Genomic DNA, 16522 nt, shown 5'->3' with positions numbered 1-16522 from the left:
GACATCGCGAAATGAGATAATTTCTGTTGCGCTTGGGATTGCGTTGCTGTTCACGTGGACAAAGATGAGCTTGATTGTAGAGCTGGGGAGGGATTGGTGTTAGTGTGTGTGGTATGGATATGAAGAAGGCCGTCGTTTTCTCAGGCGAGCGCTAACTTAAGTTATATCTCTAACGCAAGTACTGCACAGTACAGTATGTGGCACACGGAATCTCGTTGCATTACACACTGTTTCGAGTCCCGCGCCGATCCAAGATATCCTTTCATACAGTTGATGATGTCATAGTAGAATGTCAGAGATATCATCTTCAGATGGTGTAGGATACAAGGTGCTTGCCCGCCCTAATCAGCACTGTGCTTGCTTGAAAGGATCACCCTCTTGAAAGCCATGACGGTGTCAGCAAACCGACCGACATTGCCGTAGTGGCTCAAGCGAGCCTCGGGCGTGTCTGTTACTACATCGACGACCTGCTCAGTGAAAAATGTGACAGATATGTCTGATGGTATGGGCTGCCTGTTTCACCTGTCAGCAACACCATGCCAACACACACATACTGAACTTTAGGAACAACACCTCATGAATGGCATGCTGGCTGAAGCACCCCGAAAAAAAATCTGCATGGACAACCATCAGAGGGGTGATATGGTGTGTGTATATTAGAGACTACATGCGAGTATCTACAGCTTGCGGTTGCGATTGAAAATTAGTGGTGCGCCTTGTCAGTCGTCAAGAAAAAAAAAGGGAAAAAGGAGGACAGATGAAACCTTGTTGAGGATGTCCGGTTCAGCCTAACGCTTAGGACTCGTTCCAACCGCTTTCTAGGCATTAGCTCCCCCGGGGTTGCCATCTTGGGTGTCTCCCTGTCCATAGGCATGTGTTGGGTTGTCGCCAACAGCAGTCGCAGTAGCATCGGTGTTGCTTGCCGCGGTGTCGTGCTCGGATTCTGTGTCCGAGGCGTGATCATGGGTTGACGCCATGTTTGTGAAATATCCGTTGGGCAGACTGTGATCATTCAATACTGACATGTTGGTAGGTTCACCGCAGCCCGCACAGTCCCAATTTTTGGATCTCACACCTTGCTCTAGGGAAATAGTCGCATTCGGGTTTCGGAGATCGGAACTCGGGATACGGGTCGACCAGTAGGGTACAGGCTGGACGTGGTCCTGATCGCATTTCATCAAAACGTTGCTGGGACAGAAGTGGGCGGTAGGATTTAGGATTTCGTCTCCGAAATTCGAAATGGTCCCTAGATGGAGCTGAGAGAGGGCTCTCAAGGTCTGGCAATGGCCCTGTGTATGAGAGAGAGAGATCAATCATGAGAACAATCATTTGAGAATGGCGATGATACCAATATCTGATCTGACGGTGGATGGAGGCTCAGTTGCGCGGTGCAAGAGAACACAAAGGGGAGTGGGATATCACAAGTCGGCGAGGAGGACGGGAGACTCACACAACGGTGGAGAGCATCGGAACGCATCCTTTCAATCGCGTTCGCAACCGGAAATTTGTCGTCAGGCTTCAACTCGCAAACGAGTTCCGCCATGTCTTTTATGCAGGTTGGCTCTACTCCCCTTGCGAGAAGAACACTCATGGAGCCGCTGCTTCTGTCCCGAGCCGTTGCGATCGGTGTCAATGTCTCACAAAGATGAGGCACGTCACGGACAATCCCAGATCGCCCGAAGGTGTTCCGGCGAATTGACTGTCGAATTGTTCCTCGGTGAAAGTTTGGGCTCTGGTACCGGTGCCATTGTAAATTCTATAGGCCTTTGTCGACGCTGTTGATTGACCCGATCCTGCAATGGGTAAAGCGGTGTCGGGAGTGTTAGGAATTTGCGGGATCTCAGCTGAAGCCATGATGAATCACGATGTGTGGCGTTTTGTTCGATTAGAAATGTAAGCAGAACGGTGAATTGATGGTTTAGCCCTGATATATGGTAAACAGAGAGCTGATAGACCTTGTCTAAGTTTTTACGAATGCCAAGGTGAGTGAGATAGTGTTGTGGACCGATGAGGGTAATGAGGAAGAGGATGAGGAAGTTGGAAAGTGGAGTGAGGATCGTTTGACTTGGGAGATTTCTTGGCGGTATTTATACCTTTCGATCAACTCAATATTTTGAACATTTTGCATCTGAGTTTGATCTGGATATCTCAAGCTGCGAAAGACACATAGGAGTGTATGCTTTCACCTTTGATTTGGCACCCCCTGTACGGTTGAAGGGAAGGGATAGAGCAACGTGGTGCCTCATATAGCTGAAAAGATTGATCTTCGAATGTGCAATGTAACACGTTAGCGAAAAAGGTCTTTTCCCCCTTGAGACATTGCTGTACAAAGGTTTGGGCTGAGCTTCTGGAGACACTCCCTTGAGTCACAAGCGAACACGACTGAGTGGAGTGCTTGTTCACGTCATGATTGTCTACCTACGTCATAGAGCCCCTTTGTATGTTCAGACGCCTAGGAGAAAGTTCAAAAGAGGTCCAGGTCAGACCTCTTCAACACTCACAAAGGAGCAAAGAAGGCAGGGAGGCTCACTAAGGGAGTAGAACTGCAAAGGAGACCTCATGACATCATGTCCTTCTCTTGATTTGGCGAGTTAATGCTCCTCTCAGATGTAACTTACCGATCGCAACAAGCCAGTCCAGACCGAGCAGACTCACGGGGCAACCTTCAGGAACTTCTAATCTGGTACTGTACCAGATGTGCAAGAGCTGCGTGAATGCAATCAAATTACCAGGACATCAATCTCTGTGTGTTCATCGTATGCATCGTGCTGTCCATTACAACAGCCAATAACGGCCATTCTACCCCTACTGCATAGCCGGAATCGTCCCTCAGGAGTTGTTATGAATATATACCTTGGACCTCTTACGGCTTGACCTCTTTTCTCCAGTGCCTTGTCTACTAGTGCTGGCGCCTGAATTCTGTCCATTTGAGGACTGTCCACTTGTCGAAACAATGACTTCCCGGGGTACCTGCACTTTGGCCGCTCGTTCATGGTCGTACACCTTCTGAAGTTCCTGTGACCATTCGCCAACATAGTGCGTATCAAACTTTACAGACTTGGCATATTTTGTGAATAGAAATCTTCCGAGAGCTTTCCTGAGAGTATCACATTCATCGTACACCGGAACGGATGTTACTGAGTGTGTGTTTCCGTCTTGATCAGTGTATGTGATACTATCCGCAGGGAATCGCAGAGTGAGTTTGCTGATAGTGGAGAGCTGGCGGTGGGGTAAATTCGATGTTAGCGAGAGTCAGATACAGCACCACTCCGTACGAGTAGCAGACGATTGCTCTCTCGAAAAATTACAGTGATGGCATTGGTCTGTCACTCACATCATGGCCAGGCTTCGAAGAGGCAATCTCCGTCATGTACTTTCGACACTCTGTGTAATCTATAGGACGATCGAGGCTGAGCCCTTTAAGGTCCACTTGCTCCTGGGATATCGGTTCACCAGATCTGAGGAACAGATCAGAAAACAGTCTCATCACACGCACGCGAGATCGGTACGTACAGTTCGACTTGGCCAGTCAGTTTTGCGTCAATGGTAGACATAGTAGACATCTTCGAAAAAGGCAGTATATGCTAAAGCGGTATTCAGTTTGCGATGACAATTTATTGCTGGATATCAAGAACAAAAGCGTGCAGGTTCAAAGCGGACCAGGAGGTCTTTATATCTGCGAAGTGGGTGATTGAGAAGGGCTTTTCGAAGTGCTGACTCGATTTCTGGCACAGAAATGTACAGGTAGCCTCCCGAACACCTTTGGATGTAATCGGAGTGTCCTGGGGCTTCGAAGCGTTTCAACCTCACAGTCCTTTGACTCTGTCGGACCTCGGAGGAGCAGTACTGCGGTGCCACAATGGATCTCTCAAGCGTCTTGCCTTACTGCTGATTGTCAGTCATGTCGTCCAAGGCGATGTCTATCGGAAATACTGGTTCAGATCCTTTGTGAGTGGAACAAACTCCGTTTGCGAGTTGGCCGGACGAAAGATGAATTGGAGTATCGGGAGCGAATCTATCCTAGGGGTACTGTACCTCATCACGATGGTAGCCCTACGGTACATCCCATGTCAAACATGTGCAGAAGGAAAGCAAGTTACCGTATAATCCATTATATTCATAATATATATCCTAAATAACTAAAGCATATGAAGAAGTGACACTATACTACTGTATCACAGAACAAATATCTATAATCCATTCAATGTCCATCTCGTTCCCCCTCTAGACGGCACTTCTACCCTCCTTCTCAGCCAACACAGCCGCTCCATCCACCTCTCTGTCTCCCAATACGGAGCTCTCCACAGCAGGGGCCGCATCGCCCGCGTGAGCCGTACCCACTGCAATCTCCTCTTCCCGCTTAGCTTCCAACGCTTCTTTTTCTTTGGCACTGCTCTTGGCAGCCTCTTCTTCCTCTTTGGTAGCGATCTTATCGTTTTTGAGTATCAGAGCGCCGATGAGAGCAATGACGGATAGGGGTAGGCCGATGATGTACACTTGAGAGAGGGTTTTGGTATATGCTTGGAGGACTGCTGGACGCATTTCCTATAGTACGCAGAGAGACAAACAGTCAGCATGTTATTTTTATTCAGGACATGAGGCGCCGTGCATTTGTTGTGATTGCACAAATGGGAATGAAAGAAAGATGCACAACTCACATCGGGCACATAGGTCCATACGGCCGTGGCATCGTTGACAACAGCCATAACGATGGGTTCGGTAATTCCAGGTACAGAGGATCTGAGGTGTCGTTGAATCATGCTCTCAAATACACTTCCACCCATTGACAACGCGACGATACGACCGGCGAAACCGACTATACATATCACCACAATTAGCAGTTGACCGGAGAATCATGAACAGGAAGTTGACTTACCGAAGACTGTCAAACCCGTACCTAAAGAGATCAACCAAGGCTCCCTCCTCAACTCATGCTGGACCGATACCATGACGTTCTGGAGACAACAACCGATACCCACACCCAAGATCACTTGGAATCCGTACAGGTGTGCCATGGGAGTGGTAGGTTTGATGGTGTAGAACAGACCGGATGCGATACATAGTAAGATTGGGCCGCAGACGATGACAGGCTTGAATCGACCGATCTTGGGGATAATTCTTGATGAGATGATCAAGGCGGCGACTTGAAGTAAGATGAGAGGTAGTAGTTTGACACCTGCCGATGTCGCCGAGGTGTGATAGACCGCTTGGTAGGTGATGGAAAGGTAGTATACCAAGATCATGAATACTCCGAATACGCAGAAACACACGGTCGAAGCGCCGCTACGCCGAGGGGGAAATAAGGTCAGGTTAGCATTCATGTCGATCAGGCGCGGGAAGGAGGAGTGAAAGAGAAACTCACATCACGTTTCGTCGTTTCAACAATCTAAGCTTGAACATCTGTTGATCCGTCCCAATGAACATCTCATAAACCACAAAGACAGGGACAAGTACCGCGGAAAGTACGATACAGGCGATGACGGACCCGTCGCTCCATTTCTTGGTGACTCCTCCCCATTGAGTGAACAAGATAAAGCAGATAGCCCATCCCATGGCGATGATCATTCCTCCCCAATCGCACCTGACGACTTTCCAGAACATGTCTTTGCTGTATCCTTGATATGTCTTCTCACGTCCGAGGGGTGGTCGGGAGGGTTGGAAGACCGCAATGGCAGCCATGGCTAGTCCACCGAAGGGTAAGTTGATGTAGAAACACCATCTCCATGAGACGTGATCTGCGAATGCTCCGCCTGTGTAATGACCAGCAAACGTCAGTACACCCTTCATCGTGAGTCTAGATATAAAGACGAGGGGAAAGGGACGTACCCAAGAGAGGACCAATGACCGAGGCAATGGCGAAACTAAACAACACAATCGATCAGTATCAGTATCACAAGGGAGCTCATGTTGCAAAGCCGACTCACCATACACCGAACAAGGCAAAATACTGAGCACGATTATGGAGCGAAGTCATCTCAGCGATGATGACCATACCACCACTGAAAATACCAGCCGCTCCCAGACCTGCTATGGCTCTTCCCAAGATCAAGACGTCCATTGAGGGAGCGACACCACAGACCAGAGATCCAATTTCGAAGATGAAGACGGCAAACATCATGACGTGTTTCGAGGGGAAGATGTTCATCCATTGTGCGTAGAGGAGGTTGAAACCGAGGAGGGTAAGGCTGGGGAAGGGGTATGGTCATGGTATAAGCTTGAGTTATTGCAAGTATAGTCTTGATGGATGAGGGTAGAACAACAAACCAACTTACAAAAAACCAGAAGCCAGCCAAGACAACTTTGTCAACGAATTAAACTCCGCCGTGATCTTCGGAATGGCCGTTGCGACGATCAACTGATCGAGCGCGAACAAGAATATACAAACCATGAGCGAGACGAAGATGGCCCAGAACCTCCATTTGGGCAGTTCCATAGGTGCGTGCACGCCCGAATGACCCTCTGGCGGAGCATGCGCTTTCTTCTCTTTCTTTGGCTTGTCGGTACCGTTGGTTCCTTTTTCTAGGTTGGAGGAGACGTGGCTGCTCGTCGTTTCCGTATGGGGTAGTCCGTCACCATTGGGGTTGGATACTACATCGGCATTAGGAATGGGGTGTTTGGTTGATTCCGAGGACAGTCGATGATGGTCCGTTTGGGAATGGACCGTCGTGGTTGGCGATGGCATGTTGGATGGTGTTGCCATTGGTGTGATGGGGTTTGATGGTACTGTTTGATGGTACTGTTTGATGGTACTGTTTGATGGTACTGTTTGATGGTCGATCAAACACGGTGAAATGTTTCACTTTAGTTGATTGATTGATCTTGATAATGTTATATGCTATAGTATACAAAAGATACAAGATGGGAGTTATCATATACACATATATATATGTATTTTATACTTTTGTACACTTGAAGTCACCGATGAGACGCTCCGTGTACACCTCGGCTGACTACTGATCCATTGAGAGAAAATGTTTACAGGCATCTACAAAAATGGGATTCAAATTCAAATGATTCAATGAATGATTCACGCCGAAGCTCGGCTTCCGACCACTTTTTGTGTACTGTATGCTTGTTTGTGTAGTGTGTTGATCTTTCGTTGTGTCCAAGGCACGCACAGATCCCAATCCAAATCCCAACCCATTCAGGGATAAATAATAGTCAAATCAAGTAAAAATAGATTTCAAAAATAGTCACCTCGGGGACCGATGTAGTCTGTCTGTGGCTGACTGGCAGCTCCGCACTTGCCCGCAAGTTGACTTATCAGATACATACTCGAGTACTGGACAATCCACCTCACAATAGTAGACTCGATGGTATATGTGGATCATATGCTCTAATCCCTAAGCGCAGCACGAGTATGTGTCCTATGTGTCACTCTTACACATTCCACTGAAGGTACAGTACATGCAGAAAAGTATTCCGAGCGAATTGAGTACAGAAATGAATGAATGGGATGTATGATATATCGGATCTTGGTTATCGTCAAACGTGAGAACGGAACTTCCAGAGCGAGATGCCATCTTCTTTTGCTGGTCCGAGACAAGGCATAGACACGGTATACATCGCCGACCTTGGTTATATCTCGCACTGCACCATCGCTTTGCTACGTTTGAGATTTCAACGAGACATACCAGATATGGCTACGGGCTCCGGCCATTGACGATATGCAAGGAGAGAGACCCTAGTACAAAGTCCAGATGGAGAAAGTACTTTAGGTCCTTTCTCCTTCCCACTCAACGGATAAGCTAGCAGATCAGCAGGATACACTGACGAGTGTGATCAGCTTATCTGTCCAAATGCTCCTCTCTGCATCCGAGCTCAACGGTGTCGCGTTGCAAATATCCACCGCCGAAGTACTATCACCTGGGAACACAAGTGCACGGCACGGCACCACCGGTGTCCGGGGTGGGTGAAGTGATTGATTTGCTTCCTTTGATAGTCTTCTCTCCCTTGCCGGGAGTAATCAAATAGAGATAATCTAGGATTTTATAGTGCCGAGTCACCCGCACGACAGACACGCATGGGCAAGCCCAATCTAATAATTGATGATGCACTCGGAAAGAAATTGATAACAGTTATCGCGCAATTCATGCGGAGTATTACATCCAAGGTAGATCTACTGCTTGGAACTTTGCGTGCCAGAAGAAGGAAGTTCGACCACCTGATCCACACCTGGATATTCGGGGATGTTCAATTCGAATTTCTTTGCCAATGCGCTACCACCCAAACCAGAGAGCATCAGCTTATATCCCAGCTCATCTCATACCACCCTAAACTCTCCAGTATACAAACCGTCACGTAGCGTCTCCTTCAACACGAAACATGAGAAAAGAGAAGAGACCGCCCAACTAAACTCACTCAGGAACGAACCTCCCCCCTAACCAATGTCTCCCCCTAAACCCCCTCACCCCCTCTTTGGGAGCAGTCAGACTAACCAACACCTCCGGTTCAAAGGTCTTGATCTTTTGTGTGCTATCCTTTTCGGTGTAAAGAGGCTGCGGACCTTCAGTCACTGACCATCCTGAGGGGATGTCTACCGAGACGATGGGGATAGAGGTTGACGTGATGGCGTTGAGGACTTGGTCGAATGGTTCTCTCAATGGAGGGGCGAACGAGAAGCCTGGTCGCAATGAGCGTTAATTCAGCTCGAGCAGATGAGGGTAGAGCAAGATCATATGTTTCAAGGTTGATGGAAGGAATGGGTTATGTAGCAGACCTAGGAATGATATGAAAGCACGACTCACCAAAGATAGCATCCAGAATCACATCACTCTCCCCTAAACCCTTCTTAAACTCCTCCACATCCTTCAGAATCGGTATATCCAAATTCTCACATTGCTGTAATAATCTCTTGTATATATCCTTGGAACCGGGTTTGGGAAGGTAGATGGTGGGTTTGTATTTGAAGTGATGGAGATGTCGAGCAGCTACTAGACCGTCTCCTCCCTGTTTGGGACAACGGAGATGTCAGCGATTCGATCCGAAATCTGCTAGAGTGGAAGAGCCGAGAAAAGGATATTGAGGTATGGGAGAAAACATTCAAAGGGGGAAAGTAGCAACTACACCCACCTGATTACCTGGTCCACAGGCTACCATCACCCTTCTATGACTCTCCACATTAAAACTCTTGGATAAGGCTTGAGCACATGATAAACCGGCTAGTTCCATCAACTATCCACATACACATCAGTGACAAGCGACGAAGACAGGAGGGTAGAGTGGTCGACTGACTTGGTCGAGTGAAAATGCCCCTGAGGCAGACATCAACTCTTCGTCGATCTATGATCAATCCAAGTATCAGCTACTCGTACGAAGTGGGCTTTAATAGGGGTAAGATCTGATGTTGGGGACGAATAAAATAGGCTTGGGCATACCTGCTGAGCGAGCTTTTGACTTATATACCTGATTGACATGTTGCTCTTGCCTGACTGATTGAGTGGATTGCGATGGTCGTATCTGGGTAGGTGATTTAGCTCTACGAGGGTCTTGACTCTTGAGAGGCAAAACGATTGATACGTGTGAGCTGAGATGAATAGATATTTAGGTACTCGAGTAGGTGGAAGTTGGTGTGACATCATCTCCCTTTGAGCGACATGTGGCGGACCAGCAAAGTGGAGGTTGTCCACCTGCGATAGCGACATTCCATATTCGTACGGTAGTATCTCACGACTCAAGAAGTACAGATCAAGATGGTATGCATGTGCGTGGTATATGGTATATGAGAAGTGTATGAACCTATATCCTCCACTATGTCCTCATCCTATGACTTCCTTCCCTCTTTCTCGGCACCCTCAGTTTCAGCCGGATCAGCCAGTCCATCCAATTTTTCTACCTTCTCTCGATCTACAGTCATCCCTTCTTCTTCCCCTTCCTCCTCTCCTCCGAATTCACGTTCCATCGCCTCCTCCAACCCCTTCATATCCCATCTACTCAACTTCATCCCACTCTCCCTCGCCTCACCCCCAAACAGATCCTTCAACCTCTTCTCATCCTCCGTCCCGCCCATAACCAAACTAACCACCCTCTGTCTCTCCCTCCCGTGTCCCGTATTATCCGTGCCCAACCTGCCCAGCCTCCCTTTAACGAGAGTATACCACCCCACTCTATCCCCAACTCCACCGACCTTCCTCTGTTTCCTACTTAATCCTCTCACGTCCAACCCGTCCAATAGGTATATCGTAGTGAGTTGAGGGAGATGTAATCCGGGGATAGAGCTTCTCGTACCCAACAACAAAGGTGATCCACCATTCTCTTCTTCATCTTGTAGTTCCTTCAATTCGCTTTCCGTCATATTGAAATTATAAGGCGTGAGGATTAGAGAGGGTATACCCAGTTCTGATAGGGACTCGGAAAGATTGTTCAATGATATTCCCTCGGGAGGGAGGACTAGGGAATACCCCTTAGAGGGGGAGGTAGCGTGGATGAGAGATAGAGTCTCGATCATCTCGTCTGGTATTTTCCTTTTACTCCCTTGTAGTTCTTCTACCTCATCTTCAGGAGAAATATGAGAAGAGGGCGAATGAACATCTAATGATGAAATGGACCCGTCAGAGGGATCGATGACCAAGACGTAATGTTCAGGTTTCCTCTGCTCGTGTATTCCCCTGCTTTTCCCACCCACATCATCGTCTTCTTTGAGATTATTGCCAGGTTTCGTCTGGACTATCTTCTCCTGGACAGCATCCAACAACCTCTTCCTAACGCTCTTCAATTTCTCCGAAGCCCCCTCCGTAAAATCCAGATCTACCACCCCATCCCCACCCCTCATACCTCTCCTAACCCACCCCCTCATCTTGATCAATCTCTTCAAATCCTTATTGATCCCCGATGATACCCAAATAGTATTGATCCCATCCCGCCTCGCCGAATAATCCAGCACACCACCTTCCTCCCTATTCCGCCCCCTGGCAGCCTGGATATTCAGCAGATCATTCAGGACGGTAATGATCGGTGGGGGGTGTCGGAAGAGAGGGTGAGAACGGAGCATCTGAGGGGTGGAGCTGCGGGAGGGGATGGGACCGATGAGATGTTCGGGCTCGTCTAGGTATATATACCTTAGAGATGGGAGCGTGCTGGGGGAGAGGGAGTAGTTGGACAGAGAGGTGGGTGTGGCGATTAGTATGGGTTCATTTGGAAGAGGTGGTTTGGGAGTTGGGTTCAAGTGGGGAGGGGGGGTTCGGATGAGGGCGAATAGATTTTGTGTTTGTTGGTTGACTGGGGATAGGTTGAGAAGATGGGCGTGGGTCTGTTGAGCTAGATGAGGGGTGGGTACGATGATGATTACTTTTGTGTCCTCATCTGTGGGAGACTCTAGGGCGATGTTCATAGCTGATAATGCTAGTGCTAGTGTTCTGCTCAGACGGATCAGCCCACTGGGTTTATCAGAAAGACGAAAGCTGGGATCAGACGATCGGACAGGCCACACTCACTTGCCTCGACCCATATCATCTTTCAAGTACACTTCCTTCCCTGCTCCTACCGCCAACAGGAAGATCTTCTGGGCAGGTGTAGGCTGGATGATATGTGGGTATGAGTCGATGAACCGCTCTGCCAGGGCTGGGGATATGCCTAGTTCCTAAGGAAATGACATATCTTTTCAGTATTACCGATGAGACTGTGACAAGTCGAACCAGACTCACGGTCCACCGTGATACGGCATCGGAATTCACCCTTCCATCGGTGAGGTATCTTCTAAATGGAATAGCAGGTGTCCTCCCACGTCTCTCCGTCACCCGGGTCCTGGTGGATGCCACAAGCAAGATGTTGCTGCTGACATTTGGAGATCTGATAGTAGAGAGGTATCTCGAGAATACCCTCGCACCAATTTTCGAGCTTGTCGGACGATCCACTGCGGATGAGCCTACCTTCAAGCACGCTCGACAGAGCATGTTGGGCGGGATGATTGGGTATCTGTACGATACTGTAATAGGTTGTCGATACTATCACTGTTCAGTTGATTGTCTACCCAAAATGATAATTCAAGAAAATCTCTGAATTCCGTTGCGATGAATATTGGTTCGGTGATCACCGACTCGACTCGGGTTACTCGTACAGAAGTTTACGAGATCCATGACCTCTCTGCTACGAGTACGATACTCGGTATCCACCCAACCCACCCAACGTAAGGAAGTATTGTACTGAGCGGTACTCGTTGATCCTTGAGATGCCGCATCCGCATCTTATCATAGAGAGGTATTCGACTTTCATCATTTTACACTTGTGCACATATGGCAGGCAGTAAATCATTCTGTCATGGACGGGTTGATCTCTTCACGGCCGTTACTCGTACTTGGGCGTGGGTGGGATGATAAGGTTTGAAACCTGGAACCCTGGATCCCCTGACATCTCTCCCTGCTTCACTTGCGGAATGATGATGATGATGATACAATAATATCCCATGAGTTAAAGATGCTTCGAATGGTCTATGAGACGAAAGCACAATACGCAGATGATCATCTACTTACAAGATGCGGCGTGGATTCATGCATGCATGTGTATGATTACTCTTACCCGTTCATAACCATATGAGTACTAGAGAGAGAGAGAGAAAAGGGAAAACAAAACGGTCCGGATCATGTTCAGGGTATATGTTACCATCGTATACGTACGACGAACAGTCGAGTAGGATTTATTTAGCTCAGAGTTAACCTTTTAGTAAGATTATGTGGTTGTTACATATCCGCACATACATCCTAAGATATTGCTTCATCAATCACATCAAACGTCAAACAAAGACCATCAATTAGCTAAGATAGCCATAGGAGATTAAACGAATCCAGAACAAAGAGACAAGAGACAAGACCAGGAGAAATAGGTTAGAAAGGCACAACAACCGACTTGATTCAAAAAGAACAATAAAGGAATTTATACATCGTGGATTTAGAGAGATCTTTGAGAATATCGTTCATCCAACAATCCTATTGTTCTATTACCCCCCGAGTAGGTGAAAAGGACAATAACAACCAAGATCAAAGGCCTACCCTTTCAGGTGCTGTGGCTGAGAAGGGACAATGACAACGACACTTAAACATCCTATACATGTGCCCCTCCACACACACTCTCACTCTCACACGCACGGATCATACAGTGTGAACAATGACAAGAATGGTCAGAGCTCTTTACATCCGTGAGTCATTTGTTTTTTATTGCAGTACCATTGAAACGAGGGTTTAAGAGGTAGAAGAAATGAGATGCTAATCATCCTGTTTCTCCTTTATCTCATCCGAACCTGACCTGGAACCTGGTTGCTCTCATTATTCCCTCTCCCTTTGTTCCCTCCAATTCGGATCATCATAATCAATCAAAATATCGAATCTCACTTTTCCAATTCAATCGCATCGACACACAACCCCACACAATAAACCAATCTGTTTCTGTTTCACACCGCTACCCGCACCTTGACTACCATCAAATCTATCTTTGACACTATACGCCTTTGGATTGGTCACCATCACCATCACCATCACCTTTCCCTTCTCCCTTCTCCCCCACTCCCTGGTGATACATAAAACAAAATAATCACTTATTGTTCTCCCCTTCAATTCTCTTTACCCACCACACCCTTCTTCTCAAACCCACACGATGCTCGTCCACTCGACACCACCCTTACCACCCCGCCTACCACCTATCCACCCTCGCACCTTCTCCTCCTCATCCTCAACCACCATCAATCGACATATCACTCCTAATGGTCCGAACGGTCCCTCTGCGCAACATATACAATCACCTCTCGCACCACCACCTTTCTTCCGCAGAACCTCATCTCTGAGAGATCCACCACCTGGAGGGAGCAGGTCGCCCTCTGTCGTCGAGTCGGAGCAGGATATCCAGGACGAGGACGAATTCATGGCTCATCAGACTAGGTCGACTAGGAGGAAGGTCAGTAGGAGAAAGGACGATAAGACGTGGGTGCGATTTTTTGATCTCAACTCCGCTGCATCAGAGCGCTTTCCTGTCATCGTTTCATCTTCGACTCTGTCTGAGCAGACGAAATCTACTGTGCGTTTTGGATTATCCTCTCTATTAGGCAATGTTTAGGCAACCTTGGTCATCGCTTTCCTCGACTCCCTTGATACAGTTTTTTTATCTTTGAAGTCAGCATCCTATCCAGATCCTTTGTCGCCGTCGACTTCATTTCTGTATGAAGCAAAGGGTTTCTCCCTTCTTACATCAAACAAAATGTTCACAAATCATTCCTCCGTCGTCCCCCTTATGCTCTTCCCATCATATTTGAAACAATTCATCCGTTGAATACATCTATCATCTATGACACCCTTCTTGCAAGGATCAATGTCTTTTCAATCCCTCTACAGATGATCAGCGGAATGATCCTTTCTACTTGAAATCGATGAAACCTGCTTCAACCTCCCGCCTTCTCTCAATCTCCATCTCCGATCTTATCTCGCCTTTTGTATGTGATATCTACATCTGAGTCGATAAACCTTGTGTAAAGACATTCTTATCTCATTATCTTATCTCCCATTCTTTCTTATTTCCATTTTCCGCAGCGTTTCTGCAAATCTGAATTGTTCTGCATACTTGCCGTATACGGGTCCCACCCTTATCGGATCTTTCGTACTCCGATCCATGTACTTTGACTCGGCTGGATGGCTGATTCTCTCAACTCTTCTTCCAATTATGCCTGGTCCGCCCTCACCATACCTCACTCCACCACCCTCACTTTCGTCTCTGCCATCATCCCGTCGATCATCCCTCAACGACGATAATGCCGACTCTCACCTGTACCCGATCCCTCTTCAAAATCGACGTTCGTCTTTGGGCGATATTACTGCACCCGAACGTGGCTTCCACGACCTTTCGTCTCGTCGATCATCCCTCAACGATATTACCCAACCCCCTCAAAATCATTTCTTCCGACGTCACTCCGTATCCGAACGACCACCCCTCAATGCTCGCGACCGATTACCTGCATTGTCTGCTATCTCTGATACCAGTGGTGGAGAGGATGTCGAAGGTGAAGAGGACGATGGTCGTTCTAAACGCAGACGAGTGACCAAAAGTGGTAAATCCGTCGATGTGACTTCACCTCGAAAAGACAGTTTTTCTAATGCTGGTGAAGGTGGTTCGACCTCTCCGTCACACCATGATTCACTCTCAACCCGAGCTGGGCGAAATGGCTCAACTTTGGCGCCTATCAAACCTATCGGATTCGCCGCTGCTCGAGAGGCGCGAAAGGACGGATCGCAAGCTTTGCCTTCGCCCGTGGTCATGGGATTTGATTTTAAGACTATTGACGAAGATCAACTCAAGACTGTAGGTTTGATCCCTAAATACTCAAGTTATGATCAAGCTCAAGCTCAATTCAATGTTATATCTGAACAGGTCCGAGATACGATCTCAATCAAGGAACAACAACAAGCTTTGATCGCTGCTCGAAGACAACAGGTCGCGCAATCTCAACCTTCGACACCTAAAGAACTGACTTTCAAAGGTTGGGCACCTAAAGATCCTCATAGCGAGAATCCTATACCGACACCTAGAGAGAGTTTCAGTACTGCTGCTGGACCTTCTGGACCGCCTCCCCCTCTTAGCGGTGGTGGTGTGGGTAGGAGGAGAGAGAAAACGAGAGACAAGGTTGAGAAGATGAGTATCTTGACTTCTGCGACGGAGCGAGATGTAGTACCTGGTTCAAAGGTGAGTTGAATCATGCTTTTCCCATCCAGTAATGGAATTCTCAGCTGATACGCCGTGAGCAGAGTGCACCTCTCAATCAAGGCCTTGCATCTCAACAAGCATCACCGAGAGAACCACCCTCAGGCAGTCAGACTGCCGTTCCACCTCACACGCTCCCACCAATACATGGGTACGGACATCATTCCCTCAATGGCATGACTGATCCACGTACCGCCCCCATACGACGTGGTGGAGAAGAACATGAATTCGCCAGACAACAAGGTCCTTCCTCGTCTTACTACAACTTACCCCAGACTCGACCTCTTGGTAGACCCTACGAATCGCAACGAGGTCCCTCAACGGCCATACCTACCGAACGAAGGAACTTCTCCGTACCTTCCTCGAACCTCCAACCACCGCGATACGAGATCCCCTCACCCAGAAGAATCAGTAATGCCTCTACGTCCACCACGGCAGCTCACCAGGCTCAATCTCTTTCACCCATCTCACCTCGAGTCTCCCGAGAGATATTCCTCGCTCCCTTCAATCAGCTATACGACCTCTTGACTTCCACCGATAATCTCCGATATAACTTGCAAGATCTACATAATAGGTATGAAAGTTTGTATCAGAATCAGTTGAACCAAATGACAGATTTCAAAGTTACTGCGAACGCTTCGAATACTCTACTTGGGAATTTACAGAAATCTGCGGATAGTCTGCAAGAGATGGTTAGGTATGAGGTTGAGCGGAATAATGGGGCGAAGGATAGGGAGATTGACGAGTTGAAAGAGAGGTTGAGGAGATTGGAGGAGCGTGGTGCAGGTGGAGAAGGGGAGAAGGGGGATTAAAAGTGAAGTCTATGAGTCTTGGTGATAGTTTGTGG

General features: G+C 47.8%; 6 protein-coding genes across 6 annotated transcripts; 2 read left to right on the top strand and 4 right to left on the bottom strand.

The window, feature by feature from the left end:
- Positions 1 to 818: 818 nt before the first annotated feature.
- I302_100535 (uncharacterized protein) lies at positions 819 to 1854 on the bottom strand (the record flags this gene model as incomplete). Its single annotated transcript, XM_019190552.1, has 3 exons — positions 819 to 1289; positions 1451 to 1604; positions 1664 to 1854. The coding sequence occupies 3 exons, from the start codon at positions 1852 to 1854 to the stop codon at positions 819 to 821; spliced, it is 816 nt and encodes a 271-aa protein (XP_019047300.1).
- A 2370-nt stretch (positions 1855 to 4224) lies between these two features.
- On the bottom strand, positions 4225 to 6700 carry I302_100534 (uncharacterized protein; the record flags this gene model as incomplete). Its single annotated transcript, XM_019190551.1, has 7 exons — positions 4225 to 4545; positions 4659 to 4816; positions 4877 to 5283; positions 5363 to 5750; positions 5827 to 5861; positions 5925 to 6185; positions 6273 to 6700. The coding sequence occupies 7 exons, from the start codon at positions 6698 to 6700 to the stop codon at positions 4225 to 4227; spliced, it is 1998 nt and encodes a 665-aa protein (XP_019047299.1).
- Positions 6701 to 8119: 1419 nt separating this feature from the next.
- Positions 8120 to 9416, bottom strand: I302_100533 (NAD(P)H-hydrate epimerase; the record flags this gene model as incomplete). The annotated part of the gene is made up of 6 exons (XM_019190550.1): positions 8120 to 8219; positions 8362 to 8623; positions 8748 to 8949; positions 9073 to 9174; positions 9235 to 9282; positions 9378 to 9416. 6 exons carry the CDS (start codon positions 9414 to 9416, stop codon positions 8120 to 8122), a joined length of 753 nt encoding a protein of 250 aa, XP_019047298.1.
- Positions 9417 to 9763: 347 nt separating this feature from the next.
- On the bottom strand, positions 9764 to 11891 carry I302_100532 (uncharacterized protein; the record flags this gene model as incomplete). The annotated part of the gene is made up of 3 exons (XM_019190549.1): positions 9764 to 11354; positions 11433 to 11578; positions 11643 to 11891. 3 exons carry the CDS (start codon positions 11889 to 11891, stop codon positions 9764 to 9766), a joined length of 1986 nt encoding a protein of 661 aa, XP_019047297.1.
- A 1693-nt stretch (positions 11892 to 13584) lies between these two features.
- Positions 13585 to 14040, top strand: I302_100531 (uncharacterized protein; the record flags this gene model as incomplete). The annotated part of the gene is made up of 1 exon (XM_019190548.1): positions 13585 to 14040. The coding sequence occupies one exon, from the start codon at positions 13585 to 13587 to the stop codon at positions 14038 to 14040; it is 456 nt and encodes a 151-aa protein (XP_019047296.1).
- Positions 14041 to 14640: 600 nt separating this feature from the next.
- Positions 14641 to 16487, top strand: I302_100530 (uncharacterized protein; the record flags this gene model as incomplete). The annotated part of the gene is made up of 3 exons (XM_065869095.1): positions 14641 to 15276; positions 15346 to 15657; positions 15720 to 16487. The coding sequence occupies 3 exons, from the start codon at positions 14641 to 14643 to the stop codon at positions 16485 to 16487; spliced, it is 1716 nt and encodes a 571-aa protein (XP_065725167.1).
- Between the last annotated feature and the right edge of the window lie 35 nt (positions 16488 to 16522).

Source organism: Kwoniella bestiolae, chromosome 1, assembly GCF_000512585.2.
Source record: "Kwoniella bestiolae CBS 10118 chromosome 1, complete sequence".
NCBI classification, from domain to species: domain Eukaryota; kingdom Fungi; phylum Basidiomycota; class Tremellomycetes; order Tremellales; family Cryptococcaceae; genus Kwoniella; species Kwoniella bestiolae.
Note: the sequence above shows the minus strand (reverse complement) of the source record. Positions and strands in the feature narration are given on the sequence as shown.